The 16267-nt window shown below is 50.9% G+C and overlaps 1 protein-coding gene across 1 annotated transcript in view; it reads right to left on the reverse strand.

The window, feature by feature from the left end:
- Nucleotides 1-2574: 2574 nt before the first annotated feature.
- Nucleotides 2575-16267, reverse strand: part of LOC116938463 (fibroblast growth factor 14-like) — a 557958-nt gene continuing 544265 nt past the window's right edge. Inside the window, exon 5 of the mRNA XM_076054702.1 lies at nucleotides 2575-3041. Within this exon, the coding sequence (XP_075910817.1) occupies nucleotides 2653-3041 (389 nt within the window). The 3' untranslated portion in view covers nucleotides 2575-2652. The remainder of the gene's footprint in view (nucleotides 3042-16267) is intronic.

Genomic DNA, 16267 nt, shown 5'->3' on the forward strand with positions numbered 1-16267 from the left:
GCGGTGGTCACTGCGTGGATTCCCCCCCCCCCCCCCGCAACACCTCCGGTTTTCACCGCGTCCACGTTCGGAATCAACGCCCCCCCCCCCCCCCGCGCCTTCTGGGAGCTACGCGGCCGCCACATTCCGGCACGTGGGGGGCGCGACAACCCAGGGTCACATCCTGACGGCAGGGAGAGGCCACGCTACGGGAGCAGGCTCGGCAAGCGCCGGACGCCGTACACCTAGGCAAAATAATGAATCCTTGCAGTCACGAAAGCTTTAAATCGAAATAAAACATTTCGAAGTTGAGGCTGTTTCAGGCTCAAGGCGAGGGAGGTTGGGCGGACGGGCGGCGTCGTGGCCATGGTGATTACGGGCGTCGAGGTGACCGACGTTTGCTTCCTCCCTCACTCTCTCCCTCACTCTCGCTTTCTCTCGCTCTTGGGATAAAAGTGTAACGTCACAGACGGGGGATGTTCAAACAGCCGAATGGACGCGCCAGCGATCACTGCAGTAGGCATCGTCGAGTCTGCAAAAACCCACAGGCTTAATACTGCACCACAAACTCAGCACTGCGCCATCGACTCAACACTGCGCCATAGACTCAGCACTGCACCATAGACTCAGCACTGCACCATAGACTCAACACTGCACCATAGACTCAACACTGCACCATAGACTCAACACTGCACCATAGACTCAACAGTGCACCATAGACTCAACACTGTACCATAGACTCAGCACTGCAGCATAGACTCAACACTGCACCATAGACTCAGCACTGGCCATAGACTCAACACTGCACCATAGACTCAGCACTGCACCATAGACTCAACACTGTGCCATAGACTCAACACTGCACCACAGACTCAACACTGCACCATAGACTCAACACTACACCATAGACTCAGCACTGCAGCATAGACTCAACACTGCACCATAGACTCAGCACTGGCCATAGACTCAACACTGCACCATAGACTCAGCACTGCACCATAGACTCAACACTGCCATAGACTCAACACTGCACCACAGACTCAACACTGCACCATAGACTCAACACTGCACCACAGACTCAGCACTGCACCATAGACTCAACACTGCACCATAGACTCAGCACTGCACCATAGACTCAACACTGCACCATAGACTCAACACTGCACCATAGACTCAACACTACCACCTTGCCGTTGCTTCCTTCCTTCTGCCGGAATCTTCACGGGACAATCGACAGCCGACCTCCGAGGGCCTACGCTTACAGCCTCATCCTCGCCATTGCCGTCACCACCACCACGATCACCACCATCACCACGATCACCACCACGATCACCACCACCACCACCACGATCACCACCACCGTGACCTCTGGGTGCCACTCCAATGCCCATCTTGGGTGACCTGTCCTTCTCCCTACACACACACACATGCATGTCCCATCCATCACAACACACACACACGCGTGTCCCACCCAACACACACACACACGTGTACCACCTATCACAACCCTTACACACACACACACACTTCCCATCCAGGCCAACCCTTACACACAGACGCACACACGCGTCCCACCCATCACAACCCAGACACACACACGTGTCCGACCAATGACAACCCTTACACACACGTGTCCATGACAACCCTTACACACACGTGTCCATGACAACCCTTACACACACGTGTCGATGACAACCCTTACACACACGTGTCTATGACAACCCTTACACACACGTGTCCATGACAACCCTTACACACACGTGACCATGACAACCCTTACACACACGTGTCCATGACAACCCTTACACACACGTGTCCATGACAACCCTTACACACACGTGTCCATGACAACCCTTACACACACGTGTCCATGACAACCCTTACACACACGTGACCATGACAACCCTTACACACACGTGACCATGACAACCCTTACACACACGTGACCATGACAACCCTTACACACACGTGTCCATGACAACCCTTACACACACGTGACCATGACAACCCTTACACACACGTGTCCATGACAACCCTTACACACACGTGACCATGACAACCCTTACACACACGTGTCCATGACAACCCTTACACACACGTGTCCATGACAACCCTTACACACACGTGTCCATGACAACCCTTACACACACGTGTCCATGACAAACCTTACACACACGTGACCATGACAACCCTTACACACACGTGTCCACGACAACCCTTACACACGTGACCATGACAACCCTTACACACACGTGTCCATGACAACCCTTACATACACGTGACCATGACAACCCTTACACACACGTGACCATGACAACCCACGATCCACCGTGAGTCGTCCACCCTTCCCCTCCCGTCCACCGCCATCCATTCAACAGCGCCGATTCCAGCAGTCCGGCACCCACCACCCCCCCCACCACCCCCCCACCACCCCCCCACCAAGCCCCCCCCCCCCCTTAACCAATTCCGCATTTGGTTTGTTCCAGTTTCGATTGCCTGAGAAAAAATAATCCACGATGGTGGGGTTGGGTGGGGGGGTAGGTGGGGGTGGTGGGGGGGGGGGTAGGTGGGGGGGAGGGGTGGTGGGGGGAGAGGGGTGGTGGGGGGGCAGTTCATAAACTGCGGGGGGGTGGGGGGAGGTGGGGGTCCGTGCGGTCGCCCCCCCCCCTCCAACTACGTCGCCGCCGCCGCGGCCGCGTTAGCGGCGGTCGTCTTGCCAACGAGTTTGGCGTTGGCGGCCGCGGCCGCCTTGCCGCTCGACTTGCCGCCACCAGCGGCGGCGGCGGCGGCGGCGGCCGCCCGGCCGCCCGCTTGGGCCGACGCCGCGGCCCCCCTCGCCGTCGCGGTCCCCGCCGCGGAGGCCTCCGCCAAGGAGGCCGCCCCCGTGGCCGCCGCCGTGGGGGTTCCGCCGCCGCCGCTGCCGCCGCCGCTGGCCGCGCCGGCCGCCACCGCCGAGTTGCCGCCGTTCATGGCCACGGGCGTCCCCGTGGCCTTGGTGCCGCCGCGGGAAGTCCACGGGGACTCGCCCAGGTTGTGCAGCGACGGCTCGCGGTACATGGCCACTGTCGGGGGGTGGAGTGAGCGGGGGGGGGGGGGGATGGGAAGGTCAGAAAGGGGGGAGAGACAGAGGAGGGGAGGGAGAGTAAGGAGGGAGGGATGGGGGGGATGGGAGGGAGGGAGGGAGAGAGACGGAGGGGAGGGAGGCATGGGAGGCATGGGAGGGACGGAGGAAGAGGAGGGAGGGGAGGTTGGGGAGGGGGCCGGAGGGATGAGAAGAAGGGAGAGACGGGGATGGGAGGAGCAGAGGGAGCGAGTGGAGGGTTGTCTTAGCGGATAACGGGGTTCACCTACCGCGAGATTCCCCTCGCCTCAAACGAAAGTCAACAAATGGCAGCAAACGCGGAGCCGGGCAGTCAATACAATTGGCTACGTATGGCGCAAAGGAAGTTCAACATACGAACACACGTACATCACTGCCCATATACTCACATAGACCCACACGCTCACGTAGACCCACACGCTCACGTAGAGACTCACACGCTCACATAGAGACCCACACACACGTAGAGACCCACAAGCTCACGTAGACCCACACACTCACGTAGACCTACACACTCACGTAGAGACCCACACGCTCACGTAGAGACCCACGCGCTCACGTAGAGACCCACACACTCACGTAGACCCACACACTCACGTAGACCCACACACTCACGTAGACCCAGACTCAACACTGCCCATAAACTCAACACTGCACCATAGACTCAACACTGCACCAGAGACTCAACACTGCACCAGAGACTCAACACTGCACCAGAGACTCAACACTGCACCATAGACTCAACACTGCACCATAGTTTCAACACTGCCCATAAACTCAACACTGCACCATAGACTCAACACTGCACCATAGACTCAGCACTGCACCAGACTCAACACTGCACCATAGACTCAACACGGCACCATAGACAACACTGCACCAGAGACTCAACACTGCACCATAGACTCAACACTGCACCATAGTTTCAACACTGCCCATAAACTCAACACTGCACCATAGACTCAACACTGCACCATAGACTCAACACTGCCCATCGACTCAACACTGCACCAGAAACTCAACACTGCACCAGAAACTCAACACTGCACCAGAAACGCAACATTGCCCATAGACTCAACACTGCACCATAGATTCAACACTGCACCAGAGACTCAACACTGCACCATAAACTCAACACTGCACCATAGACTCAACACTGCACCATAGACTCAACACTGCCCATAGACTCAACACTGTACCATAGACTCAACACGGCACCATAGACTCAACACTGACCATAGACTCAACACTGCCCATCAACTCAACTCTGCACCAGAAACTCAACACTGCACCATAGACTCAACACTGCACCACAGACTCAACACTGTCCGTAGACTCAACACTGACCATAGACTCAACACTGCCCAAAGACTCAACACTGCACCAGAAACTCAACACTGCCCATAGACTCAACACTGCACCATATACTCAACACTGCACCATAGACTCAACACTGCACCATAGACTCACACTGCACCATAGACTCAACACTGCACCATAGACTCAACACTGCCCATAGACTCAACACTGCCATAGACTCAACACTGCACCATAGACTCAACACTGCACCATAGACTCAACACTGCGCCATAGACTCAACACTGCACCACAGACTCAACACTGCACCACAGACTCAACACTGCACCACAGACTCAACAATGTACCATAGACTCAACATTGCACCATAGACTCAACAGTGCACCATAGACTCAACACTGCACCATTGCACCATAGACTCAACACTGCACCATAGACTCAACACTGCCCGTAGACTCAACACTGACCATAGACTCAACACTGCCCATAGACTCAACACTGCACCAGAAACTCAACACTGCCCGTAGACTCAACACTGCACCATAGACTCAACACTGCACCATAGACTCAACACTGCACCATAGACTCAACACTGCACCATAGACTCAACACTGCCCGTAGACTCAACACTGCACCATAGACTCAACACTGCACCACAGACTCAACAATGCACCATAGACTCAACACTGCACCATAGACTCAACACTGCACCATAGACTCAACACTGCCCGTAGACTCAACACCTGAGACTCAACACTGCACCACAGACTGAACACTGCACCAGACTCAACAATGCACCATAGACTCAACACTGCCCGTAGACTCAACACCTGAGACTCAACACTGCACCATAGACTCAACACCTGAGACTCAACACTGCACCATAGACTCAACACTGCCCATAGACTCAACACTGCACCAGAGACTCAACACTGCACCACAGACTCAACACTGCACCATAGATTCAACACTGCACCAGAGACTCAACACTGCACCACAGACTCAACAATGCATCATAGACTCAACACTGCACCATAGACTCAACACTGCCCATAGACTCAACACTGCCCATAGACTCAACACTGCACCAGAAACTCAACACTGCCCACAGACTCAACACTGCCCCATAGACTCAACACTGCACCGTAGACTCAACACTGCACCATAGACTCAACACTGCCCATAGACTCAACACTGCACCATAGACTCAACACTGCACCGGAGACTCAACACTGCCCCGTAGACTCAACACTGCACATAGACTCAACACTGCCCCATAGACTCAACACTGCACCAGAGACTCAAGACTGCCCATAGACTCAACACTGCACCAGAGACTCAACACTGCACCATAGACTCACCACTGCCCATAGACTCAACACTGCACCATAGACTCAACACTGCACAATAAACTCAACACTGCACCATAGACTCAACACTGCACCATAGACTCACCACTGCACCACAGACGCAACACTGCACCACAAACTCAACAATGCACCATAGACTCAACACTGCACCATAGACTCAGCACTGCACCATAGAATCAACACTGCACCATAGACTCAACACTGCACCATAGACTCAACACTGCACCAGAGACTCAACACTGCACCATAGACTCAACACTGCACCATAGTTTCAACACTGCCCATAAACTCAACACTGCACCATAGACTCAACACTGCACCATAGACTCAGCACTGCACCATAGACTCAACACTGCACCATAGACTCAACACTGCACCATAGACTCAACACTGCACCATAGACTCAACACTGCACCAGAGACTCAACACTGCACCATAGACTCAACACTGTACCATAGACTCAAAACTGCACCATAGACTCAACACTGACCATAGACTCAACACTGCCCATCGACTCAACACTGCACCAGAAACTCAACACTGCACCATAGACTCAACACTGCACCAGAAACTCAACATTGCCCATAGACTCAACACTGCACCATAGATTCAACACTGCACCAGAGACTCAACACTGCACCATAGACTCAACACTGCCCATAAACTCAACACTGCACCAGAGACTCAACACTGCACCATAGACTCAACACCGCCCATAGACTCAACACTGTACCATAGACTCAACACGGCACCATAGACTCAACACTGACCATAGACTCAACACTGCCCATCGACTCAACTCTGCACCAGAAACTCAACACTGCACCATAGACTCAACACTGCACCACAGACTCAACACTGTCCGTAGACTCAACAATGACCATAGACTCAACACTGCCCAAAGACTCAACACTGCACCAGAAACTCAACACTGCCCATAGACTCAACACTGCACCATAGACTCAACACTGCACCATAGACTCAACTCTGCACCATAGACTCACACTGCACCATAGATTCAACACTGCACCATAGACTCAACACTGCCCATAGACTCAACACTGCCATAGACTCAACACTGCACCATAGACTCAACACTGCACCACAGACTCAACACAGCACCACAGACTCAACAATGTACCATAGACTCAACATTGCACCATAGACTCAACACTGCACAATAGACTCAACACTGCACCATTGCACCATAGACTCAACACTGCACCATAGACTCAACACTGCCCGTAGACTCAACACTGACCATAGACTCAACACTGCCCATAGACTCAACACTGCACCAGAAACTCAACACTGCCCGTAGACTCAACACTGCACCATAGACTCAACACTGCACCATAGACTCAACATTGCACCATAGACTCACACTGCACCATACACTCAACACTACCCATAGACTTAACACTGCCATAGACTCAACACTGCACCATAGACTCAACACTGCACCATAGACTCAACACTGCACCATAGACTCAACACTGCACCACAGACTCAACACTGCACCACAAACTCAACAATGCACCATAGACTCAACACTGCACCATAGACTCAACACTGCACCATAGACTCAACACTGCCCGTAGACTTAACACTGCACCATAGAATCAACACTGCACCACAGACTCAACAATGCACCATAGACTCAACACTGCACCATAGACTCAACACTGCACCATAGACTCAACACTGCCCGTAGACTCAATACCTGAGACTCAACACTGCACCATAGACTGAACACTGCACCACAGACTCAACAATGCACCATAGACTCAACACTGCACCATAGACTCAACACTGCCTGTAGACTCAACACCTGAGACTCAACACTGCACCATAGACTCAACACCTGAGACTCAACACTGCACCATAGACTCAACACTGCCCATAGACTCAACACTGCACCAGAGACTCAACACTGCACCACAGACTCAACACTGCACCATAGATTCAACACTGCACCAGAGACTCAACACTGCACCACAGACTCAACAATGCACCATAGACTCAACACTGCACCATAGACTCAACACTGCCCATAGACTCAACACTGCACCAGAAACTCAACACTGCCCATAGACTCAACACTGCACCATAGACTCAACACTGCACCGTAAACTCAACACTGCACCATAGACTCAACACTGCCCATAGACTCAACACTGCACCATAGACTCAACACTGCACCGTAGACTCAACACTGCGCCGTAGACTCAACACTGCACCATAGACTCAACACTGCCCGATAGACTCAACACTGCACCAGAGACTCAACACTGCCCATAGACTCAACACTGCACCAGAGACTCAACACTGCACCATAGACTCACCACTGCCCATAGACTCAACACTGCACCATAGACTCAACACTGCACAATAAACTCAACACTGCACCATAGACTCAACACTGCACCATAGACTCAACACTACCCATAGACTCAACACTGCCATAGACTCAACACTGCACTATAGACTCAACAATGCACCATAGACTCAACACTGCGCCATAGACTCAACACTGCGCCATAGACTCAACACTGCACCATAGACTCAACACTGCCCATAGACTCAACACTGCCATAGACTCAACACTGCACCATAGACTCAACACTGCACCATAGACTCAACACTGCGCCATAGACTCAACACTGCACCACAGACTCAACACTGCACCACAGAATCAACACTGCACCACAGACTCAACAATGTACCATAGACTCAACATTGCACCATAGACTCAACAGTGCACCATAGACTCAACACTGCACCATTGCACCATAGACTCAACACTGCACCATAGACTCAACACTGCCCGTAGACTCAACACTGACCATAGACTCAACACTGCCCATAGACTCAACACTGCACCAGAAACTCAACACTGCCCGTAGACTCAACAATGCACCATAGACTCAACACTGCACCATAGACTCAACACTGCACCATAGACTCAACACTGCACCATAGACTCAACACTGCCCGTAGACTCAACACTGCACCATAGACTCAACACTGCACCACAGACTCAACAATGCACCATAGACTCAACACTGCACCATAGACTCAACACTGCACCATAGACTCAACACTGCCCGTAGACTCAACACCTGAGACTCAACACTGCACCACAGACTGAACACTGCACCAGACTCAACAATGCACCATAGACTCAACACTGCCCGTAGACTCAACACCTGAGACTCAACACTGCACCATAGACTCAACACCTGAGACTCAACACTGCACCATAGACTCAACACTGCCCATAGACTCAACACTGCACCAGAGACTCAACACTGCACCACAGACTCAACACTGCACCATAGATTCAACACTGCACCAGAGACTCAACACTGCACCACAGACTCAACAATGCATCATAGACTCAACACTGCACCATAGACTCAACACTGCCCATAGACTCAACACTGCCCATAGACTCAACACTGCACCAGAAACTCAACACTGCCCACAGACTCAACACTGCCCCATAGACTCAACACTGCACCGTAGACTCAACACTGCACCATAGACTCAACACTGCCCATAGACTCAACACTGCACCATAGACTCAACACTGCACCGGAGACTCAACACTGCCCCGTAGACTCAACACTGCACATAGACTCAACACTGCCCCATAGACTCAACACTGCACCAGAGACTCAAGACTGCCCATAGACTCAACACTGCACCAGAGACTCAACACTGCACCATAGACTCACCACTGCCCATAGACTCAACACTGCACCATAGACTCAACACTGCACAATAAACTCAACACTGCACCATAGACTCAACACTGTACCATAGACTCACCACTGCACCACAGACGCAACACTGCACCACAAACTCAACAATGCACCATAGACTCAACACTGCACCATAGACTCAGCACTGCACCATAGAATCAACAATGCACCATAGACTCAACACTGCACCATAGACTCAACACCGCACCAGAGACTCAACACTGCACCATAGACTCAACACTGCACCATAGTTTCAACACTGCCCATAAACTCAACACTGCACCATAGACTCAACACTGCACCATAGACTCAGCACTGCACCATAGACTCAACACTGCACCATAGACTCAACACTGCACCATAGACTCAACACTGCACCATAGACTCAACACTGCACCAGAGACTCAACACTGCACCATAGACTCAACACTGTACCATAGACTCAAAACTGCACCATAGACTCAACACTGACCATAGACTCAACACTGCCCATCGACTCAACACTGCACCAGAAACTCAACACTGCACCATAGACTCAACACTGCACCAGAAACTCAACATTGCCCATAGACTCAACACTGCACCATAGATTCAACACTGCACCAGAGACTCAACACTGCACCATAGACTCAACACTGCCCATAAACTCAACACTGCACCAGAGACTCAACACTGCACCATAGACTCAACACCGCCCATAGACTCAACACTGTACCATAGACTCAACACGGCACCATAGACTCAACACTGACCATAGACTCAACACTGCCCATCGACTCAACTCTGCACCAGAAACTCAACACTGCACCATAGACTCAACACTGCACCACAGACTCAACACTGTCCGTAGACTCAACAATGACCATAGACTCAACACTGCCCAAAGACTCAACACTGCACCAGAAACTCAACACTGCCCATAGACTCAACAATGCACCATAGACTCAACACTGCACCATAGACTCAACACTGCACCATAGACTCAACACTGCCCGTAGACTTAACACTGCACCATAGAATCAACACTGCACCACAGACTCAACAATGCACCATAGACTCAACACTGCACCATAGACTCAACACTGCACCATAGACTCAACACTGCCCGTAGACTCAATACCTGAGACTCAACACTGCACCATAGACTGAACACTGCACCACAGACTCAACAATGCACCATAGACTCAACACTGCACCATAGACTCAACACTGCCTGTAGACTCAACACCTGAGACTCAACACTGCACCATAGACTCAACACCTGAGACTCAACACTGCACCATAGACTCAACACTGCCCATAGACTCAACACTGCACCAGAGACTCAACACTGCACCACAGACTCAACACTGCACCATAGATTCAACACTGCACCAGAGACTCAACACTGCACCACAGACTCAATAATGCACCATAGACTCAACACTGCACCATAGACTCAACACTGCCCATAGACTCAACACTGCACCAGAAACTCAACACTGCCCATAGACTCAACACTGCACCATAGACTCAACACTGCACCGTAAACTCAACACTGCACCATAGACTCAACACTGCCCATAGACTCAACACTGCACCATAGACTCAACACTGCACCGTAGACTCAACACTGCGCCGTAGACTCAACACTGCACCATAGACTCAACACTGCCCGATAGACTCAACACTGCACCAGAGACTCAACACTGCCCATAGACTCAACACTGCACCAGAGACTCAACACTGCACCATAGACTCACCACTGCCCATAGACTCAACACTGCACCATAGACTCAACACTGCACAATAAACTCAACACTGCACCATAGACTCAACACTGCACCATAGACTCAACACTACCCATAGACTCAACACTGCCATAGACTCAACACTGCACTATAGACTCAACAATGCACCATAGACTCAACACTGCGCCATAGACTCAACACTGCGCCATAGACTCAACACTGCACCATAGACTCAACACTGCCCATAGACTCAACACTGCCATAGACTCAACACTGCACCATAGACTCAACACTGCACCATAGACTCAACACTGCGCCATAGACTCAACACAGCACCACAGACTCAACACTGCACCACAGACTCAACACTGCACCACAGACTCAACAATGTACCATAGACTCAACATTGCACCATAGACTCAACAGTGCACCATAGACTCAACACTGCACCATTGCACCATAGACTCAACACTGCACCATAGACTCAACACTGCCCGTAGACTCAACACTGACCATAGACTCAACACTGCCCATAGACTCAACACTGCACCAGAAACTCAACACTGCACCATAGACTCAACACTGCACCATAGACTCAACACTGCACCATAGACTCAACACTGCACCATAGACTCAACACTGCCCGTAGACTCAACACTGCACCATAGACTCAACACTGCACCACAGACTCAACAATGCACCATAGACTCAACACTGCACCATAGACTCAACACTGCACCATAGACTCAACACTGCCCGTAGACTCAACACCTGAGACTCAACACTGCACCACAGACTGAACACTGCACCAGACTCAACAATGCACCATAGACTCAACACTGCCCGTAGACTCAACACCTGAGACTCAACACTGCACCATAGACTCAACACCTGAGACTCAACACTGCACCATAGACTCAACACTGCCCATAGACTCAACACTGCACCAGAGACTCAACACTGCACCACAGACTCAACACTGCACCATAGATTCAACACTGCACCAGAGACTCAACACTGCACCACAGACTCAACAATGCATCATAGACTCAACACTGCACCATAGACTCAACACTGCCCATAGACTCAACACTGCCCATAGACTCAACACTGCACCAGAAACTCAACACTGCCCACAGACTCAACACTGCCCCATAGACTCAACACTGCACCGTAGACTCAACACTGCACCATAGACTCAACACTGCCCATAGACTCAACACTGCACCATAGACTCAACACTGCACCGGAGACTCAACACTGCCCCGTAGACTCAACACTGCACATAGACTCAACACTGCCCCATAGACTCAACACTGCACCAGAGACTCAAGACTGCCCATAGACTCAACACTGCACCAGAGACTCAACACTGCACCATAGACTCACCACTGCCCATAGACTCAACACTGCACCATAGACTCAACACTGCACAATAAACTCAACACTGCACCATAGACTCAACACTGCACCATAGACTCACCACTGCACCACAGACGCAACACTGCACCACAAACTCAACACTGCACCATAGACTCAACACTGCACCATAGACTCAACACTGCACCAGAGACTCAACACTGCACCATAGACTCAACACTGCACCATAGTTTCAACACTGCCCATAAACTCAACACTGCACCATAGACTCAACACTGCACCATAGACTCAGCACTGCACCATAGACTCAACACTGCACCATAGACTCAACACTGCACCATAGACTCAACACTGCACCATAGACTCAACACTGCACCAGAGACTCAACACTGCACCATAGACTCAACACTGTACCATAGACTCAAAACTGCACCATAGACTCAACACTGACCATAGACTCAACACTGCCCATCGACTCAACACTGCACCAGAAACTCAACACTGCACCATAGACTCAACACTGCACCAGAAACTCAACATTGCCCATAGACTCAACACTGCACCATAGATTCAACACTGCACCAGAGACTCAACACTGCACCATAGACTCAACACTGCCCATAAACTCAACACTGCACCAGAGACTCAACACTGCACCATAGACTCAACACCGCCCATAGACTCAACACTGTACCATAGACTCAACACGGCACCATAGACTCAACACTGACCATAGACTCAACACTGCCCATCGACTCAACTCTGCACCAGAAACTCAACACTGCACCATAGACTCAACACTGCACCACAGACTCAACACTGTCCGTAGACTCAACAATGACCATAGACTCAACACTGCCCAAAGACTCAACACTGCACCAGAAACTCAACACTGCCCGTAGACTCAACACTGCACCATAGACTCAACACTGCCCGATAGACTCAACACTGCACCAGAGACTCAACACTGCCCATAGACTCAACACTGCACCAGAGACTCAACACTGCACCATAGACTCACCACTGCCCATAGACTCAACACTGCACCATAGACTCAACACTGCACAATAAACTCAACACTGCACCATAGACTCAACACTGCACCATAGACTCAACACTACCCATAGACTCAACACTGCCATAGACTCAACACTGCACTATAGACTCAACAATGCACCATAGACTCAACACTGCGCCATAGACTCAACACTGCGCCATAGACTCAACACTGCACCATAGACTCAACACTGCCCATAGACTCAACACTGCCATAGACTCAACACTGCACCATAGACTCAACACTGCACCATAGACTCAACACTGCGCCATAGACTCAACACTGCACCACAGACTCAACACTGCACCACAGACTCAACACTGCACCACAGACTCAACAATGTACCATAGACTCAACATTGCACCATAGACTCAACAGTGCACCATAGACTCAACACTGCACCATTGCACCATAGACTCAACACTGCACCATAGACTCAACACTGCCCGTAGACTCAACACTGACCATAGACTCAACACTGCCCATAGACTCAACACTGCACCAGAAACTCAACACTGCCCGTAGACTCAACACTGCACCATAGACTCAACACTGCACCATAGACTCAACACGGCACCATAGACTCAACACTGCACCATAGACTCAACACTGCCCGTAGACTCAACACTGCACCATAGACTCAACACTGCACCACAGACTCAACAATGCACCATAGACTCAACACTGCACCATAGACTCAACACTGCACCATAGACTCAACACTGCCCGTAGACTCAACACCTGAGACTCAACACTGCACCACAGACTGAACACTGCACCAGACTCAACAATGCACCATAGACTCAACACTGCCCGTAGACTCAACACCTGAGACTCAACACTGCACCATAGACTCAACACCTGAGACTCAACACTGCACCATAGACTCAACACTGCCCATAGACTCAACACTGCACCAGAGACTCAACACTGCACCACAGACTCAACACTGCACCATAGATTCAACACTGCACCAGAGACTCAACACTGCACCACAGACTCAACAATGCATCATAGACTCAACACTGCACCATAGACTCAACACTGCCCATAGACTCAACACTGCCCATAGACTCAACACTGCACCAGAAACTCAACACTGCCCACAGACTCAACACTGCCCCATAGACTCAACACTGCACCGTAGACTCAACACTGCACCATAGACTCAACACTGCCCATAGACTCAACACTGCACCATAGACTCAACACTGCACCGGAGACTCAACACTGCCCCGTAGACTCAACACTGCACATAGACTCAACACTGCCCCATAGACTCAACACTGCACCAGAGACTCAAGACTGCCCATAGACTCAACACTGCACCAGAGACTCAACACTGCACCATAGACTCACCACTGCCCATAGACTCAACACTGCACCATAGACTCAACACTGCACAATAAACTCAACACTGCACCATAGACTCAACACTGCACCATAGACTCACCACTGCACCACAGACGCAACACTGCACCACAAACTCAACAATGCACCATAGACTCAACACTGCACCATAGACTCAGCACTGCACCATAGAATCAACACTGCACCATAGACTCAACACTGCACCATAGACTCAACACTGCACCAGAGACTCAACACTGCACCATAGACTCAACACTGCACCATAGTTTCAACACTGCCCATAAACTCAACACTGCACCATAGACTCAACACTGCACCATAGACTCAGCACTGCACCATAGACTCAACACTGCACCATAGACTCAACACTGCACCATAGACTCAACACTGCACCATAGACTCAACACTGCACCAGAGACTCAACACTGCACCATAGACTCAACACTGTACCATAGACTCAAAACTGCACCATAGACTCAACACTGACCATAGACTCAACACTGCCCATCGACTCAACACTGCACCAGAAACTCAACACTGCACCATAGACTCAACACTGCACCAGAAACTCAACATTGCCCATAGACTCAACACTGCACCATAGATTCAACACTGCACCAGAGACTCAACACTGCACCATAGACTCAACACTGCCCATAAACTCAACACTGCACCAGAGACTCAACACTGCACCATAGACTCAACACCGCCCATAGACTCAACACTGTACCATAGACTCAACACGGCACCATAGACTCAACACTGACCATAGACTCAACACTGCCCATCGACTCAACTCTGCACCAGAAACTCAACACTGCACCATAGACTCAACACTGCACCACAGACTCAACACTGTCCGTAGACTCAACAATGACCATAGACTCAACACTGCCCAAAGACTCAACACTGCACCAGAAACTCAACACTGCCCATAGACTCAACAATGCACCATAGACTCAACACTGCACCATAGACTCAACACTGCACCATAGACTCAACACTGCCCGTAGACTTAACACTGCACCATAGAATCAACACTGCACCACAGACTCAACAATGCACCATAGACTCAACACTGCACCATAGACTCAACACTGCACCATAGACTCAACACTGCCCGTAGACTCAATACCTGAGACTCAACACTGCACCATAGACTGAACACTGCACCACAGACTCAACAATGCACCATA

Source organism: Petromyzon marinus, chromosome 67 (genome assembly GCF_048934315.1).
Source record: "Petromyzon marinus isolate PM22_M1 ecotype Great Lakes invasive population chromosome 67, UKy_Petmar_22M1.pri1.0, whole genome shotgun sequence".
In the NCBI taxonomy this organism is placed as follows: Eukaryota; Metazoa; Chordata; class Hyperoartia; order Petromyzontiformes; family Petromyzontidae; genus Petromyzon; species Petromyzon marinus.